This window comes from Lichenostomus cassidix, chromosome 2, assembly GCF_008360975.1.
Source record: "Lichenostomus cassidix isolate B80296 chromosome 2, HeHo_3.0, whole genome shotgun sequence".
NCBI lineage: Eukaryota > Metazoa > Chordata > Aves > Passeriformes > Meliphagidae > Lichenostomus > Lichenostomus cassidix.
This window is the reverse complement of record NC_139482.1, coordinates 13,808,028-13,826,189: the sequence shown is the minus strand read 5'-3', so window position 1 is coordinate 13,826,189 and position 18,162 is coordinate 13,808,028. Positions and strand designations below refer to the sequence as shown.

General features: G+C 39.1%; 1 protein-coding gene across 7 annotated transcripts in view; it reads right to left on the bottom strand.

The window, feature by feature from the left end:
- The window catches only part of NRP1 (neuropilin 1), a 113,071-nt gene that overhangs the window by 22,923 nt on the left and 71,986 nt on the right, over positions 1-18,162 (bottom strand). For all 7 annotated transcript variants that reach the window (XM_085050369.1, XM_085050372.1, XM_085050366.1 and 4 more), the window contains 4 exons: positions 10,856-11,011; positions 8,018-8,162; positions 6,276-6,607; positions 1,601-1,745 (listed from right to left, as the gene is read on the bottom strand). In XM_085050369.1, the coding sequence (XP_084906495.1) occupies positions 1,601-1,745; positions 6,276-6,607; positions 8,018-8,162; positions 10,856-11,011 (778 nt within the window). The remainder of the gene's footprint in view (positions 1-1,600; positions 1,746-6,275; positions 6,608-8,017; positions 8,163-10,855; positions 11,012-18,162) is intronic.

The following is an 18,162-nucleotide window of genomic DNA, read 5'->3' as shown; positions in this document are numbered from 1 at the left end:
CTACATCTCTGCCATCATTTCATATATGACCCCCTGGGATGCTTTAAGCACACAAAACTTGCCCTTGCTCATTACTGCTGGAGAGCTGATTTCTACTCCTCTCTGTGCCAACCTCCATTCTTCTCTTCTCAGCTCTTTTCATGCTCAGTAAATCTCCAGTGACTTCATTCAACTCCCTCCTTAAGATACCATTATACAACATTAAGCATTATTATGCTTCTCCCACAGGCAAATGGGAATTGACCTCACCTGTCCATGGGTGACCTACAGGTGAGCATACATCAGAAGTACACCACAGCAGAAAGACTAATGTGACAAGATGTGTCCCAGGGGAAAAAAAATTGTACTTGCTGTACCATTTTGCCCAAAGGAAAAAGCTCCTCCATCTCACTGAGCAATATGCTCTTGTGAGGTGGTCCATGGACTCACGCCTGGATTCTGGGTGGCTACAGGAGCCCTGTGGCTGAAGGACTTTGCCCGCAGGTTGTGAGTTTACATAAGGCCGGTGCTGGGTTTCCTTTTTTTCTGAGCATGTAGCACAATAGTCTGCAGGAACTAAGTATTCCCACAGGAAATGAGGATTTCCTGCGGGAACTAAGAAGTATTTCCAACCTCCTCACTTTCCGGCGAAGTAAAATCATACTTATTCAATCTGGCCTTCACTAAAAAAACAACACGGAACTCATCAGTTCTCACAGCAAATGCCTCCCACACTTCCCTCTTAGGGGAGAAATGGTGAGAAAGAAATGGAGGTAGAGCAGTTGTTTCCATTCATCTTGGGAGCCTATTCAGCTACTTCTACAAGAGGTGTCACAAGAAACCCCAAATAATATGGTTTGTTTTTCTGTGTATTTTTAAACTATGTGGTTTATAAGCCTCACCACTGTACCATCATCCACCAGATAAATTTGTTGAATCCACATAGTGTTATCTGTAGTTATCTATGAAGTTAAATAATTATGTTTATATAACAAAAATCAAAGCTGACTTCATGTCACAGTCCAAGGACAAATGTCTGAACTTTGCTTTTCCTGGTCTTTCATCTCCTACATACTCTTGCAAAATTAAAGCTTAGTAAAGAACAAAGAGGCCCCCTTTACCCCCCAAAACTAACAGCACAGTGTCCAGCCAAGTGATCTTTGCCCACCATAGTTTCTGGTGTGACTTTCAGGTCCTTTGAAGGATAGAGGGATATAATTACTATATTTAGTGCAAAGCTCCCTCTGCATTCTCGGAAAACATCTCCTCCAGGGTTGTATCATGGTAACATAAAATTTAAGTTCCTGTCTTTATTCTCTCCTAATAGCTCTATGATTCTCAAAAGTATAATCATAAGGCTGCTTAAGGGGATGGAAAACCATGTGGAGAATATCACTGTGATTCAACAAAGGAACGGGAAAAAGAATAATAATTGTGCCTTGGGCATATTCAAATGTTGCAGAGACGAACTGAATAGGCCAAGAAACAGCACTAATGGCAGTCAGGGAAGCGAGAGTCCAAAGTGCTGCCTGTGCAGACACAGCAGTCGTCAGCAGCAGACCAAGTAGAGAATGTATTTATGAAAATAATAAAGTGCATTCATTTCTAGCAGAGCAATTACCTTCAAGTTCACAGCCCAGCAGCTCCATCCGCAGCCCCAGTCCCCCGTGTGTGGCTCTCTCAGGGTAGACACGGATGAATCGTGTCGATACAGGTTCAAAAGTCCGCAGTTCAGGCGTGTCATAGTTGGTGTTGCCTTCAAAAGTCTGCAAAGTATGACAAATGTGACTTGTTAAAAAAAAAAGAAAAAAAGAAAAAGCTATTTTTCACACTCATCTTTTTTCCTTCGTTCTCCAGCCTTTGAATTAGGTGAGCAGTAGGCCAGATTCTCACGGCTTAATAAGTGTCAGGCATTCCTGTCCTAAATGAAAATGGAAAATACATTGTTAAAGCTTCTCGGAAAAGTAATGCATTTCATTTTTCATAAACTCAGTAGCAACCAATCCATCAGGGTCATAACAAGAGCTGAGTGTTTAATGAGACATGTTTTTAAATGACGCTCTGATCTGAGGTTTAACTGGGTGACATTTCCAATGCTTCTCAGGGAAAAAAAATGGCTGAGGTGAAGATCCTGTCACCTTTTAAGTGGTTACAATAATAATCCAACTATTCAAGAGAAAATTTCAATCTGATTTCCCCCAGTGACAGAGCTTCACAAGTTGTAGCTATTTCAAAAGGCATAAATTAAACTTCAGGAGCAGTAGCTGTAAGAGTTCTTCCAGTGAGCCCGCTATTGAAGAAGAATTAGAAGAAAGAGAAGAAAGGGGCTTCCTGACAAAACTGCAGTATAATCCAACAGGCAAGGCAGGTCAGCAAATGTACATTTCAGACAAAAACTCTCTTCTCTGGGCTGCACTTTGGGTTCTTCAGACATAATAAAACTCTCAATGGCATTTGTTTGATACCTTCAGTTTCTCTTTTCAATGATCTTTTGCATATAGAACACATTATAATTTGTTCTTACAGCAACACCTCAAGAGCCTCCATGTAGATGATCAGTCCTTACAATGAATCAACTGTACAAAGAAACAGTGCTTGGCATGAAAGCTTTGTAGCCCAAGATAGGCAAAAGCAGTTATTTTTACCCTATTTTATAGCAAAAAAAAAGTCTTCAGAATATCACATACAGAAGTCTCTAAAGTACAAAATATGAAAATGTATGTAACAAGTAAAAGTATTTTCGCCTTTCCCATGAATTAGTGAAATGGCCAAACTCTAAAAACCATCTTTGTACAGCAGTTCAAATTTGGGATTAGAAGTGCTACCATAAGATACGTCTAAGTCATAGCTGTTAAACCTGAAGCATTCTTCAGGAAGAAAGCACCATCTTTTTGGATGAGAGCAAAACCCAACCTGCAATGAGCTTCTATTGATATGGGGCAGAGAAAACAAAGGCCATGGCAAAAGCTGGCTGAATTCCTAAGGCAGAAAACCAGCACAGGTAAACCTGATTGCTTATCGCATTTTCAGTGAAGCTCTCAAAGCCTTCCTTGTTTTTACTGTACACCCCTGCATTATGATCCAATGGTCCACAATCCTTCTAGCCACTCATTACAGAGTGCCAAAAGGCAGAGCTGCAAAAACCAGTGGTGATGGGAGACTGTGAACAACTGAACTAAAAAAATAATTTAAACACCAAAGCTGCTTTTCCTGCTTCCTAGGGAAATTGCATCTCCAAGGTGGCTTCAAGGGGCACTGGCTGACCCAGTGTATTGCCAGTGCTTGGAAGACAGTTGTCATGAATTCATGTGTAGGGGGCCTGTCAGATCTAATTGACATGGAATTACATATTATTATATTTGAATAACAATATAGTGCAAATGATCAGAAAAGCTAGCTACTATATGAAAAAGAATGAATGCCATTTTATGTGCAAAAAGTAGACAGACACATGTATCTGAGGAATCCTTGCTCCCTTTTTTAATAGTAGTCTTAATAGCAACATATAATAATGAATACTGATTTATAAAAGACATCACTACTGGAGTACTGACACATAGACATTAGGATTCAATAGGCATCTAGAATTATATTGAATCATTGTCCTTTGTAGAGCAGAGCTGCCTGTGATTCAATTTTGACTATTCATTTAAAACACATACTGATACTCTTTGTGGGAGAGGAGAGAGGAGTGTACAGCAAAACTTCACTTTGTGAGTGTCCTTTATACAGGCTATGTCACAAATTGCTTTACTTCGCTACAAAGATAAGTTATAATAGATAATAGTTAAACAAAAGAGTAGCTAGGCTGGTGAGAGGAAAAAATTCTGCCTAATGTATTTTATAATCAAAATAAACATTGCAGAAAAATTTTAAAAGGATGTTCCAAATGACAGGATGTTCTGAAGTTTCTTGAACCAGAAATGATGAGAGGAACTGTAAAAACAACGCAGAAAAACTCCCCCCAAACCAAAACAACTCATCCCACCCCCATAAAAAGTGGAGGGAGGAAAGAAGTATGAAAGAGAAAGATGACTTTACAGCATAAGCTCAAGTAAGTAAGCCTTTGGACAAGAAATACAAATTGGATCTTGATATGGAGCTCTGCATGCCCGTTTGATGATTTGGGATCTTCACTCCTTTGAGTGCTTGAGCTAGACTACAGGGGGAAACATTTTGCACACTCAAAAATAGCTGAAATTGGGTCAGCCAAAGAGGAAAGAGTTATGGTAGTCTTTGTGAAAGGAGCTGCAGGCATGAACGACAAGATCATGTTCAGAAACAAGGTGATGTTTCCCCCTTTGGACATATTCTGTTCTTATGCTTAGCCTGTCACTGCTCTTTCTTTTCCTAAAATGCAGTTGTTTGTTTATTGAAAGTCACAACTTTAACCAAGTGAAATGATGTGTTTCATTTCATAGAACAAGGCTGTTTCTAATCCACGTTCCTGCTGTGACTCATTATAGCATCCTGTCCCATCCAGCTCTACTTACAGTTAAAAACACTACATTCCAGTATTAACATTTTAAATTCCTCAGACTCTAAAATCATGGGATTTATCCTATTCTCTTTAAAGAAGACTTGTGCTTCGGAAGCAAGTTTATTAAATATATTGAATTTTTAGGAAGGATTATAATTACGCCACAAGGGATTTGAATTCCAGACCTATCCATTCCATTAATCTTAAAAGTTAATTTCTGGTAGTGATGAAAGCTGAGGATGGGCTCAGTGCATTAGTTAGCACACTAGTTTTCTTGTCAAACTGCTAACTTCTGACAATGATGGCAAGTGCCTGTATTAGAAAACAGAAAGCCATGCAGCAGACGGCGCGCTGCTTCGAAAGCATATGGCATTATTTTTTTCCCTCGTTGAGCCACAGTGTAGAAGTACATGTCAAAACAACATCTATTTTAGAAAGAAAATGGTTAGATCCCATTGTTGATTTACACTCCCTTCACACTTTATGATGAAGTCAAAACTCATGGTAACAAGAGAAAGGAGATGACTGCAAAGGCTGAATCCGTTTAGTTTTAATCCCCCAAACAAATGATGAGAAGTGAGAAAATGCAGACATATTCAGTGAGATTAAAACAGGAAAGAATGAAGTCCAATATTTACCAAATGTGCCTGAAAAACTATATCCATGGGCCCACTCAGCTTTTCCTTTAAGGAAACACAGGTTCCTCCAATGGATGAGTCTATACAGCAAAACAGCTTTTACATCTAATTTTCAAACTAACACAGATGAGATATGGTGCAACTCTCAGGATTCCCATCTGCCAAGCACCACAATGATTTGCCTTTTGAGGGTACATTTTGGTATATGATTCCCTGGTCATCCCTGTACTACAGCACCAGTTTGTGAGCAGGGCTGAGTGCCTACTCATATCCTCAAGAAACTAGGTAGGAGGACTGAAAAAGAATTGTGCTTTTTGAGGCAAAAATGCACTTTATGAGCAGTGACAACAAAATGAGATGGAAGACTTGAATGGCATTTGGTGTAAATAAGCTAAGCTCTCAGTGCAATTTACCTTCTGAAATGCATACATCCAAATACAAGCCAAAACGGGTACATTCACAGAAATTCTTCTGGGTCACAATAATTTTCTTTTCCTTGGAATCTAACCCAGCAATTCATTTGGCCCTCCTTTGTAAATCATCCCAAGCAACCTCCAAGATGCTTCACTTGTGAGAGTACAATAGTAGTTCTCACTTGGGATGGGATAACATTAACACAAACTTCATTGCTTTCTTTTGCAGGGACTTGGATCAGATCATTACAGAGAGCCTCTGAAACTCTCAAAGCAATCTACAGACAGTTCAGAAGCACAACAGGTACCCCATTGAGCTGAATAACACCACTCTCATTCTACAGCTCTGACAGAAAAGAAGCTAAAGAAAAGTAATTCAAATAAATTTGTCTCAACTAAATTTGGTCACTGTCAGTTTTAGAGTTTGTTTTTTTTAGAGTAGACTTTTCAATCCCATTGCCTGGGATTTTGCAGTAAATTGGGGGCCACAGGGGCACCAATGTTGCCAGGAGTCAAGCCTGAACTAGCTGTTGAATAAGCAAAACTTGCTGCCAGGGAGGCAAATGTCCTAAGGACAGCTCTTGCCCTCAGGCATGGGACAGCTCCCACAGCATTCCTTCAGGGCTGCTGCCCTTGGAGTCCTCCTGCTTGGCTTCACCCCAGCTGTGTGCTTTTTCTAAGGTCAGACAGAGATGTGCAGAAATGTAATTAAAACTTTTTTTTTTTAAACTCAACTTTTCTTTAGTGTAGAGTTTTCACCCTTACCTTTATCTTTTTCTTGCTGGAATCCATGATCATTTTCCAGTCTGATCCATTGTTGCTGTAGCCAATTTTGAATTTTTTCATGAACACTTTGTTTTCTCGGTGCTTGCCTCCTTGGACAATGATGCCCCTCACCATTTTTTCCTCACCAAGGTCTATCTGAAGCCACTCATTTGTATAGGGATGAGTAGTGGGTGGCAGTGCCCAACCTGAACGGCTCGTTATGAGGCGAGCATTTTCTGGGATCCAGTTTCGATCCACTTGAGTAGATGCAGTAATCTGGGAGTCAGGAATAAGGCCAGACACCATACCCAGCATTCCAGAGCAAGGATAATCTACAGAGAAAAAAACAAAACAAATAAATTAAATAGTTATTCTGAACAAGCACAAAAGCAGAAACAGAACGTCAGTCAATTTAACAATCATAAGTAATTACTTATTTATTTCTTATATCCAAAATAATCTATTGGATTTGTATATAATTTTCATCTGTTCAAACTTGCACATCCTAGTTTTAGCAGGAAGTACCAAAATACCACAAGTATTTTTGGCCTGGTGGGAACTGAAAGGATCAGAAGATCTTATTCTATTCTTGTTTTCTATTCTTGCTAAGGCAAAGAGTGCAGAGCCATCCGAATTTGTGAATATTTCCTCAGAGAAAACTTAAAAACCAGCCAAAGCCTGATTGCAGATTGCTTCATTTTGGTGACGTTGGAAATGGAAATCTTCATACATTAAAATATAATTTATTGTTGCACCTGAGATTTTCCTAATGCATTTCTTAGGTCTCTCAGACTTTTTCAGGTGACACAGAAGCAAAATATTTGCTTCTTTTATGATCCTAGATAAAAAGAAATTAGAAGTACCTACTAACAAGAAATGAGTAATTCTAATATGGAATGTAACAGCAGTTATGATTACCTACATCTAAACTGAAAAGATTTCATAGAATGACTTGGAATTCTCTAACAAAGTAATCAGTAATCTTATTTTCCTGGTATATGGAAACCACTTCTAAGAAACATTTTCAATACTAAAGAAACCCCTTAACAGAAAAATCATTGTCCCTAGAACAATTAAAAATTAGGGCCATTGAATTGTATTAAGTACTAAAAAATGTGCTAGAAAAATAAGTTTTGTAAAGTTTATTAAATCATTAACATTTTCTTTCAACTCTAAGTTGTATTTTTACTTCAGACATAAAGGCAGCTCCACTGTGTAGAAATTATGGAAAACCTAAAACTGTAGAAAACTTTTTTCTAAAAAAAATTTTGACAGGTAACTAATTGTGTGATAAAAAAGAATATACTAATCACAACTGGGAACTTAACTATAAACACCATTACTTGCACAGACTTCAGATCTAAGTGTTAGTGCCTTGCAATGCTTTTAAACCTTGTTATGTATGTTTGTTCCTTGAGAAACCTGCTGAGAACTAGCTATGAATAGCAGACATGAGAGAGGGACTGAATGGAAAAATAAGATGGGAATTTGCAAAATATCCATGTATCTCAGGAATTTTGCATGAAGCTGTGAAGTAATTGGAAGAAAAGTAAATATAATGTCAGAAAAATATTCAGATAACACTGGATGCTTGGGCTGTGGTGTTTTATTTTCTTTTTTTTAAACTTTTCTACATTCAGACCACAGTGGAAATCATGATCATGAATTTTACTCATAAAAATAAACCCCACAGCATAGGCACAATAAATTCCCCTGATTTTATAATCCTTCCCAAGACCTACCTGTTATCTTGCAGCCATAAACTTCAAACCTCAGCGAAACTCCATTTTCCCAAGACACAGGTCTGATTCGCACAAACCGTGTTAAAACTGGTTTGGCAAAAGGTCTGTAAACAACATCAGTGGGATTGCTATTCCCTTGAAACACCTTTGTGTGGAAAGAAAAAGTATATATTTGTTAGGCTTTGTCTTGAATGGTGTTTACAGTTCTGTGTTTTACAGATAGTTATGATATGAGGTCTAACCAGGGTTGCTTGTGGGGCTGAGACAAGAGGCTTGCATGGGAAACTATTTCATTAATCTCCCAACACTGTTTTTGCAGACAGGTTTGCTTTCCTTGGGGAGGATGAACGAAGATATAAAGTGTTCAATGATACTAAAGATATTCCAACTGCCCAGATCTATATGCAGGAATGACATATATGCAGTCTTTGGCACCCAAGGACTTTTGTGTCCTGGAAGAATCCCTCATTGCCCCATTAGACCAGTTTTATTTCTTGTAAGCTCATAGAATGATGCAGAAAGCTACAGAAATCTCAGGCTCAAATTAAAGGTGTGGGTTTCAATCAGACCACATAAAAATCTTGTATGGAGTTAGTATAAAAACATACATTATTTTGCTGTTCTTGGGCTTACGATTTAGCAAAGTGTATTGTGCAAACCTTGCTTTGTTCACCTCCTGATTTCAAATCCTTTTCAACAAGTTCTCAGAATTTCTTTCTCCCTGCATATTGAGATGGGAGTCTATTTAAAATCTGTATGGCAGGCTCTAAGATTTTCCCTGCATCCCCTGAGGCTGGCAGTCAAATTAGATGAACAATGAGACTTCCACCAGAAGCACATGATTGTGCTGTGCTTTCATGTTGAGGATCCTGCAGACACACTCCTTCCTAGCACAGCCCAAACCTTGCAATGTTCCAGTCCAAAGAAGGTGATTCAGCTTCCTGCTTCTTCCTCACGTAGAGGGGACCAATTTCCTGTTGTTTTCCATGGATACAAACCCCTCTCCTTTTATGGGAGATTCTCCCATTTCTTACAGACACTGTCCTACTTTCCTGTTTGTTCCTTACAGTAACTGCACTAATTTGGAGTGGAGGCCAACAGCACACAGCTGTCAACTCATGAGGCTCAGCTACATCTCAAGTAATTTAAGATAAGGGTTTCATATCTAGTAAGAGATTTTAAATGAAGCTGCATTTCTTTCCAGCAACTTTTTTTTTTCTGTGAGGACCTGCTCTAGTTTTCTCAAAGTTTGCATCTGACAGAGGAAATCACCTTTTCTCAAAAGTACACAGATTCTTTTATGTAGTTATTGCAGCACTAGTGTAAGGCTGCCTTGAGATCTGCAGCTGCAAACTTTTAATTTGAATTAAAAGATCTGGGAGGGAGACCAATGCATTACTTTTTCTTGTCTTGATCAACAACAAAATACCGCAATTTTAAAAACCTTATTTTTTTAATGAACCCTTTGTACAAGTGACACAGGTTTAGGAAATGTTCTAACTAATTAAGGACGGCATGTGCAAGAGAAACTCATGTAAAATACACTCTTGGAGAGTTTACAAATTGAAGCTGGTAATGAAAATCAGGCATGGTCTGATTTTGAAAGAAGCATTTGTTCAGATTACAGAATCCAGAGCCAGGAAACCCCATGTCTCATACCAGCCACTGTGGTGGCCCCTCTGGTGACTTTGGGCAGTCAGTTATTGTATCTTTATATACATCACTGTACAGTGCCCACATTGTGTCATTTGATCTTTAGAGCTTCCAGTAAAACCAGGATAATACCTGTCAAAGAGGAGATTCAGTATCCATTTTTTATTGTTTTCCAAAGTGCTTCAAAAAAGCAAGATGTATGTGTTAAACACTGCTACCATTTTGATTAGATAAATGTAGTGGACTTGGCACAGCACTTACAGATGAGTCAGGGACAAACCAGTAACCAAATATTTAGAGCTAGATAGGGTTACACTGATAGAGTTTGATCCTGCACAGCTCTTCTGTGTCTCTACAGAAGGGTCACAAAAAAGCTGTTTTGGAGGGAGGCACCACAAAGCCTTTCCAGTTGCATCAGCCCTGGCAGCCTCTGGGGATGCTGCTCCCAGGCACATCCTGAGCGAGGTGGGAAGGGAGGCACAGCCTCACTGGGGCTATTCATGTGAGAGCTGGAGCAGAACTGACTTCTCAGTAATGAGCTTTATGCTCATAGTAGCGGATAATGACAATTTTTCTTACGAGTGTCTAAAGCTGTTTCATTGGGAGGTCACGGAGAGCAAATCTGCTGATAAATGGAAAGGTGATAAAAATCTATAAGGATGGAAAGATGTGCCTAATCATCTGTCTGCATGACCCCCATCACTGAGATACTTGGAAGTCTAACAAACCACTAATCACTTGCTAGCACTCCTGCATGGCCATGCACAGGGAGCTGAGGCACTGACACACTGCATATCCAGAGCTTCACTGCAGATAATAGACCCACACATTTTTTGAAAAGTCCTGCATAATGTTTTTCTCAAGGTCACATAGAAAATCTCTGAGAAACTGGGAAACAGCAGAACACTCCATGAAAAAGAAACAAAGTGACTCAAATTATGGTGAGTTCAACAGATAGAGCAACACCTTGCAGGATTTTCAGCTGCTCTAGGCTTTGCACAAACACTTTCTGTGGCCCATTACTACTGAGACATAAGCTGGCTTTTGGATCTGGGAAATTATTAATGCTGATCAGCCTGACTAAACTTTATTTCCCTTTTTTAAACAGATGACAGCAACTAAACAGTTGAACAGACTATTTCTTGGCTGAAGAGAAATAAAAAAAAGAAAAAAAAAAATACTTACAACAGGTTTGTTTCCCTCCTTTAGTGTAATCCAGTCCTCTCCATTGGAGCTGACATCTACACGATATGTTTTCAGATAATATTCTTTCTTTGTTTCTTTTGAGATGGCTCCTTGGGTCCCAATTCCAGAAACAAAGCGGAGAAGGCCCAGGTCTACCTGTGGTAGAGAATAATTTGGAATGTGAGGACAACCAGTTCAGAGCATAACAACACTGCAGCAGTGGCACCCCCTCTACCTCGCTGTGTTACACAAAAATAATAAGGATTTTGTATAAAGCAAACTGCAAAATACTGTTGATAATAACATAGACATAATTTCCTCTTTTGTAAACAGTGTCATCACAGAAGACAGGAAAATTTGCCTAATTAGCCAGGAATGTTATTCATATGCCAGAGAATTCTCTTTCCTCTGTGAGGGAGGGACCAGAGATCCCATCAGTGTGAGAGGGAACCAGACTGGAGGGGAGTTACTAGAGAAGACCCTCAAGGAACAGTCTGGTGAACAACCTCACTCAATACTTCCATTAAGTACCTTGCATAGATGCTAACGAAGTCCTCTAAGGACACAAAGCTGCAAGGCATTGCCAATACAGAGGAGACTCATGCAGTGAGACCTGAGTGACCCTGAGGACTGCAGCAGTAGGAATCAGATGGAATTTACTAGGATAATGTCAAAGCTGTGCACTTAGGGAATGATAACAAGAATTCTGCTAAAACCCAGAAGATTGTCACTTGCAAACAGAAGAGAATAAAAGAATCCCAGAGTACATTAGTTAGTCACAAGATAATTACAAATCACTGTGTGATTTTGTTGGGAAAAAGGCAAATTGGTTGCTTGTACTATATGATCTATTTGAAGAAAACAGAAAAAAGCATTAGCACAAGTGCAGTAATTCTGTTCCAACTGTCAAATGCCATGAACTTCTATCACTAGAAAACAATGTCATTTTGAACTCGCTGGAGAAATACACATGAAAGTACCTTAGAGCTCATCTCTCTTCTTCACTCTTCTCTCTCTTTCTCCTCTCATGGAAGTACCTTGTCCATTAGCAATGGGCAAGTGATTTAGGCTAACTTTGCTCTCCCCCATTATTTATTTTTCATCCAGGTCTTTTCCTCATCTAGTACATCATGTGGCATCAAAGAAGTACCAACATATTTGGGAGAATGATGTGGGGTGCAGGAATACAGTACTCTGGTAGCTGGCTACTCAGTTCTCCTGGAAAAAGAAACTCTTATCCCACTGCACAAGTCCAGCTCCTAAATAGCTGAAACTGGGCACAAAACTTTCTCACAGTCAGGTTGGTGACCACAGCTTTGAAACCCTTGCCATTTCCTTACAGCCTTTTTAAAGCCATAACAACAAACCAATTAAAATCAAATTCTTCACCCTCTTTCTCTGCAGTTAGAACCTTCTCTTTGTTTCCCAAAGCAGGTAATTTAATTTCAATATAAAATGACACTACTCACAAAATATTAATCAGTGTAATTTATTCCCCTAAACTTCATTTGTCCAGAGTTTAGTAGAATAATAGGCTGAATTAACCCTTCTCAAGTTAATAGCCTCATGAATGTCTCAGGCTTTTTCATTATTTCCAAAGTACTTAGGATGCAGAATATATGTGTCCTGTGTCCCAGAGGCATCCTTTTTCCTGGATGTATGTCATATATCCAAAGGCACTGGAGCAGTTAAATCAACATGCTCTGTATTCTCTCTCAAAAGGCTGAAGGAAGTGCTGCTGAGGACAGGGTGTCTGCTCTCTCAATGCCCATGTCATATGCAAGGCATTTTGGAATCTTCCAATGCAAGAATAAGAGCCTTGTGTGTGACAGATAGAACTGGCTTTCAAGGCAAAGCCCCTGACCCAGTTTTTACTGCTCTTAAAGTCTATATGTAACATTATAGCCCTTGTCTTTAGGGGTGAAACACTGCAACATTTTGGTTTTGTGTGATAAAAGAAAAAAAATCAGTCTTACCAAAAAAAAAAAAAAAAAAAAAAAAATCCCAGCACCACCTCACAAAAACAATCAAGTGATTTAAAGTAACTGGAGAGTCTCAGATGTTAGATTGTTGCAATCTGAAAGTTAATGGGGGAATCTGGGCATCATTGCTCTGAGCAATCGCAGCTTAACTTCAAATGCTCTCCAAGCTGTACTCTGCTGATTGTAAAGTGTGCTGCACTGAGTTATGTCCAATACCACATTCACTTCCAGGCTGAAGTGCACTTGAAAATCTGGAAGTCTGAGGGAGCGCAGAGCTAAGTTATTTAAATGATCTGCTTCTCTTACAATTTGAAACAGCTCTTCAGTTTTGAAATGATTAGGGTCCCAAGCCTGTACCATTCCAACTGATTTGAAATTATTCCAGTAGAGCCTTTTTAATATACAGTAAGTACTTCATTGTGAATAAAGTCAAGCAATGGCCTACTACAAGAGTTCTAGGTATTTGAAGCCAAGTTAAATTTTAACATTGGTGCCTTAGGGAAAGGTTTGATTATTTGATGCCTGAGCTAACAATTGCTACCAGTCATTGACCATTGAGGTTCTCGGGCTGTCAGAAAACTTCAGGCCCCCAAAGTTTGCTTGGTCCCAAATTCTGGGATTCAACACACATTCTTAACTCCAGGGCACTGAATATCCTACAATGTCTATCTCACTGCCCAGGATTAAGTCCTAAATACACAATGGATATGGACATGTACCTTCATGCCTAAAACCTGGCAGAATTCTCTCACTGGGAGAGAGGGAGACTGAGAGGACTTCTAATTAATTGCCTATAAATAAGGGAGGAAAGGCAACCTCATTAGCACTTCTGGCTCCAGTAACTGAGTAAGACATTACTGGAGGAGGGAGAACATCTCTTCACATAGATGTGCTCTCTCTCTCTAGGTCAGCAAATCTCTATTTGCTTTTTGAAAACTGGAACTATGTCAACAGTAGTCCTCTCCTGGAGTGGCTGGAGTCCGACAGCTCGAGTGTTCAGCACAGCTTCAAACCCCTTGCAAAAGCAAGCTGTGACCCCAGACCTGCTGCATGCCAGGGATGTTTGCTCACAAGCTGATAGGGGAAAGAAGAATAACATTTCTCCATCAGTGTTTTGTGAGAAAGAAGCAGTGCAAACAAGAAAGGTGAGATTAAGCAGCAGAGAAGCAGAAGGGCCTCTTGGAATTCTTAGCACTAACTCTGTGTCAGTGAAAAGGTCCAGGACAGAGGCAGGGCTTAAGGTATTTACCTCCCTTTGACAGTTCTTTGCAGTGGCCTGCGGAGGGGAACTGCTCCTCTCCAGGTGCATGCAAACAGAATTGCAACACTGAGCACCCCTCTGTGGTGCCTAAGTATGTTTGCAAATTAAGCTCTAAATGTAGCAATCTTCTCTAAGTAAGGGGATAGAAATGAATTATGTAGAAGACTACCTTAGAAACTGCATGACACATTTTAATGGGCTGTTAAGCTCCCCCTCAATAATCACTTTGTCATGCATTTTGTTTTTGTTCCAACGTTTTTTGGAAGCTTTGCTTTTCATTAAAAGCAAAAAATGGTCCATGAAACACAGGTTCTAAATGTCACAGGGAATGTTCAGAGTTGAAGTTCAACCATATCAACTGCTTGTAACAACTGGCACGTGAAGGTACCAAAGTGTAGCTGTGATTAGACACAGCTCTTCTATTTTTTTCCAGAGGAATCAGTGTAGAGGGCAATAGCTTTGGAAGAGCTGTCTCACCAAACAGATAGGAATTCTTTTGCATTTTGAAGGCTTATGCCTACAGAGTCCACCTCTTTGAGTAAGTTCCAGTCAGCATAGTATGTCCTCTCCAAAGAAGTCTCCAAGTGTTAACATCACCAGAGGTAACCCGTTTTTCTGGGATGCAGGCTACTCCAGCTATGATTGTAATATAAGTCTTTAATAACTAGCTTTTTGTTTTGGCCTTCTTGTCCTTTTTGCTTCAAGAACTTGTGTTTCATGTTAGAGTGACTGTGAAGAGATGTGGTGTTGAAATACGGTACTTTTGAAGATGAACATCAAATGCATTTCCCTGCAATTATTTGACATTTAACTTTCTGCACATATGATAAACAAACATCTGGTATTTATTTTAGAAAATGCAAGCGATTTTGTAAGTTATTGCAAGCCTTATGGCTGTGATCTGAGATAGGCAGCTGTCTCCAAACCTGAAATCTTCACATTTCATTTCCATGACCAGAGTTTCAGCTTTGACTAACAGCAGTATGTTTCAAGTTCTCTTTTTTTTTTAATTTTCACTTTCATTCAGATTAAAAAGCATCTCTCTCTTGGAAAAAGACGCCTAAGGGCCTTATCCAAAAACACAGCCTTTGATAATTGCCTGTGCTGCAATGTGACCGTCTTTATTTGAAAGTGCGAGGCTGGGAGCAAACTTGCCTATAGGAATGAGCCCCTGACTTACAAGAAATGAGGAGCATCTCCAGTGTGCATTTTTTTTTTTCAGGAGAGAAATGTTCATGTAAAAAGCCCCAGTTGTTCATATTTGTAAAATCAATTTATTTTCTTCAAAAGTATATTGCAAGGCACTAGCTGTTTCTACATATGAATTACTTCCTCTCTATTTATTCTGCAATATCTGTTAGCATCCAGGAGAAATATTCTTATTGCTGTCTTACTGTCTCCAAAAAATGCAGGTGGGCGACACATTTTTAAGACAAAGATATGCAAGGGGTGGCATATGCATTTTATTGGAGACCAGTTAAGGAGAAGAAAAAAAATAGCATTTAGCTCTGCACAATACATCACTTAGCAAATCTGAGCAAACTGCTGGATAAAGAATGACACACCACATACACGGCTTGAAATGAATATTGCTGCTTCCTGTCGTCATACATAACTGGGCTGTAGTATGGAAGACCTTATCTTCAGAATGAAAATCTGCCTTGTTAAATAAAATACAGTCATTGAGGGAGCTGTAGCAAGGGAGCAGTTTTGCCAGCTTTTAACACTCCTACTGTAGGTCTGTTTAACAGCCTGAGAAAATAAAGTACTGAGTGCTGGAGTTTGATTAACAACAGGAAGCTTTTTGTTGTGGGCATCTCTTGTGGCTTGAAAAGCTGTACAATCCATCACTTGACACAACATACCAAAGTAAATATTTTTAGAGAACCGTGTCATTTCCCTAGATAGCATACAGTGCTCTGAGTCAGATTAACTGTTGTGATGCTTCACTGTTCTGTCAAATATTTAATTAAGCAAGAGTTGATCTATTTTCTTAACATTGCTATTGGTTTGGCCAATCATGCTTTCTCATGAGGTATATACGACTATGACTTAATTCCTTTATTTCTGAGATTATAATGCTAAGTAAAAATGGGACAGGCTCCAGTAGAAATTCTGAAAACAGTCTAATTAATTTGGTTAGAAAATTACTTCCAAAAGTCTTCATTCTTGAAATGAGTAGTCATTACAAGAATACAACTCATTGAGTAATGACAGGTTGTAAATCTTCATCCTGGATTTATGTGAAAATAGTTAAACCTGCAAACCACCTCAATTCTTTCTGTAAAACTCTCAGTGATACTTGTGGCAGCTCCATAAAGAAAGTGGGGAGAAAACAGTGCTCTTATTAAGATTCTCTCCTGAGTCACTGAAGTCTTTCTCATTGACCTTGACAGCAACATCCTGAAAACCCCAAAAGGGAAAGCAACTAATCACATACTCAACTTGTAGTCTGTGCCTGACAACTGTCCCCAGTCAACATGTTTTACTGAACTGATGCTTATGTGACTTGGCAAAAATGGGGAAGCATGAAAGAAGAGATGAGCAAACATTCAAGCCAAAGAAATAGGAATTCTTGGCAGCAAAAGGGAAATGAACCTTTCTTTAGCAGTTGAAATATATATTCCTCACAGTCTTCACCTTCTGCTCAAATCTCTTTCTGCAGAAGAAAAAAACATAAGTGTAAAGATTCCCCCAACTAAAAACAAAGAATAGAGTCAAAAGATGCTATCACATTGAGCTACTGATGCTGGGGTCACAGTATTTTGTACAGTAACTTTTCTCAGAAGCAGATCAGCCAGTTTCTATGAGAGAAAATTAAAGATAATAATGAAAAAGTATGACTGATAAACATAAGAGAACCTCAGTCATCATTATGAGGCTGGTTCAAGAAGGAAAAGATGCAGAAAGCATAAGAAAAATGAAATCCAGAAACATAAAGGAAAAAAGAAAAGACAAGAAAAGAATAAAAGAAAAAGCTTCTGTGTCTCTGACAGAGAAAAGATAATGCTTGTGTGGGCTGTGTTGCATCTGGATTCATGGCACATTCTCCCACTCTTATGTTAATTTTTTTTTGCATAAATCAGAAGCAACTAATTAAAAAAGAAATATTTAATTCTGACATGTTCTTTGAACTGGTGTTCCATCTGGTTCTGTTTGAATAGTAAAATCTGCTGTAGTCATAAAAATTGGCAAGCAGCACTCTGGTAAAGAGAAACAAAAGAGACTCAGTACAGCAGGTTAATACACTAGCATTTTAACTGGAGACATTTCCAGAATTCAGCAAAGCAAATCGCTCCAGTATGGAAACCATAAAGATCAAATGTTGGGGAGAAATGCTGCGAGTGCCGCTGGCACACGAGCTCTGTGTGACACTGGTGGTGTGAGGCTTTGCAGGGGCCTGGGTGACAAGAGAGGGCAGGGCACTGCTCCCCAGACAGGCTCAGTGTGAGTGGGAAATGCACCCAGGGCACACGCAGGGACAGGGAATGATCCCTCTGCTACTCATTTGCAGCTCCATCTTACACATTCATGTGGGGCTTTGATGCCATGCCATCGTTATTCAGGAGACTCAGAAAATACCTTTTTCCTAATTTATTTTTTTTACTTGAACACTATTTAAAACCTGAACACCAAGATACAATAAACTCTGATAACAAAGGGAGGAAAATGGAATCGTATTGGGTTTTCTATAGACTCTGGGATCTAAGCAATCAGCATCTTATGCCATTCAAATCCTCTCTGTAGCAATGGAGAGAAAGGCTGATTAACTCCCAGTGCTTTAGAAAAAGATTGTTTTACATCTTGCAGGAACATATCTTGCTGTGAAATATTACTTCTTTAAAATGAAAACCTTTGCTTCGGCACTACATTAACTTGCAAATGGATAACCTAAGACATGTACAATGACTTGGTCAAAAAAAAGGAGGAATGTGAATGGCCCCTTTCTCCAGCTAAGATACTTAGGAACCCTTGCTGAGCAATAAATGAGTCAGGAACGTAATACTTTTAATTAACGTTTTCTGAATACTTATTTGTAATTTACATTTAATTTTAAACCTGAG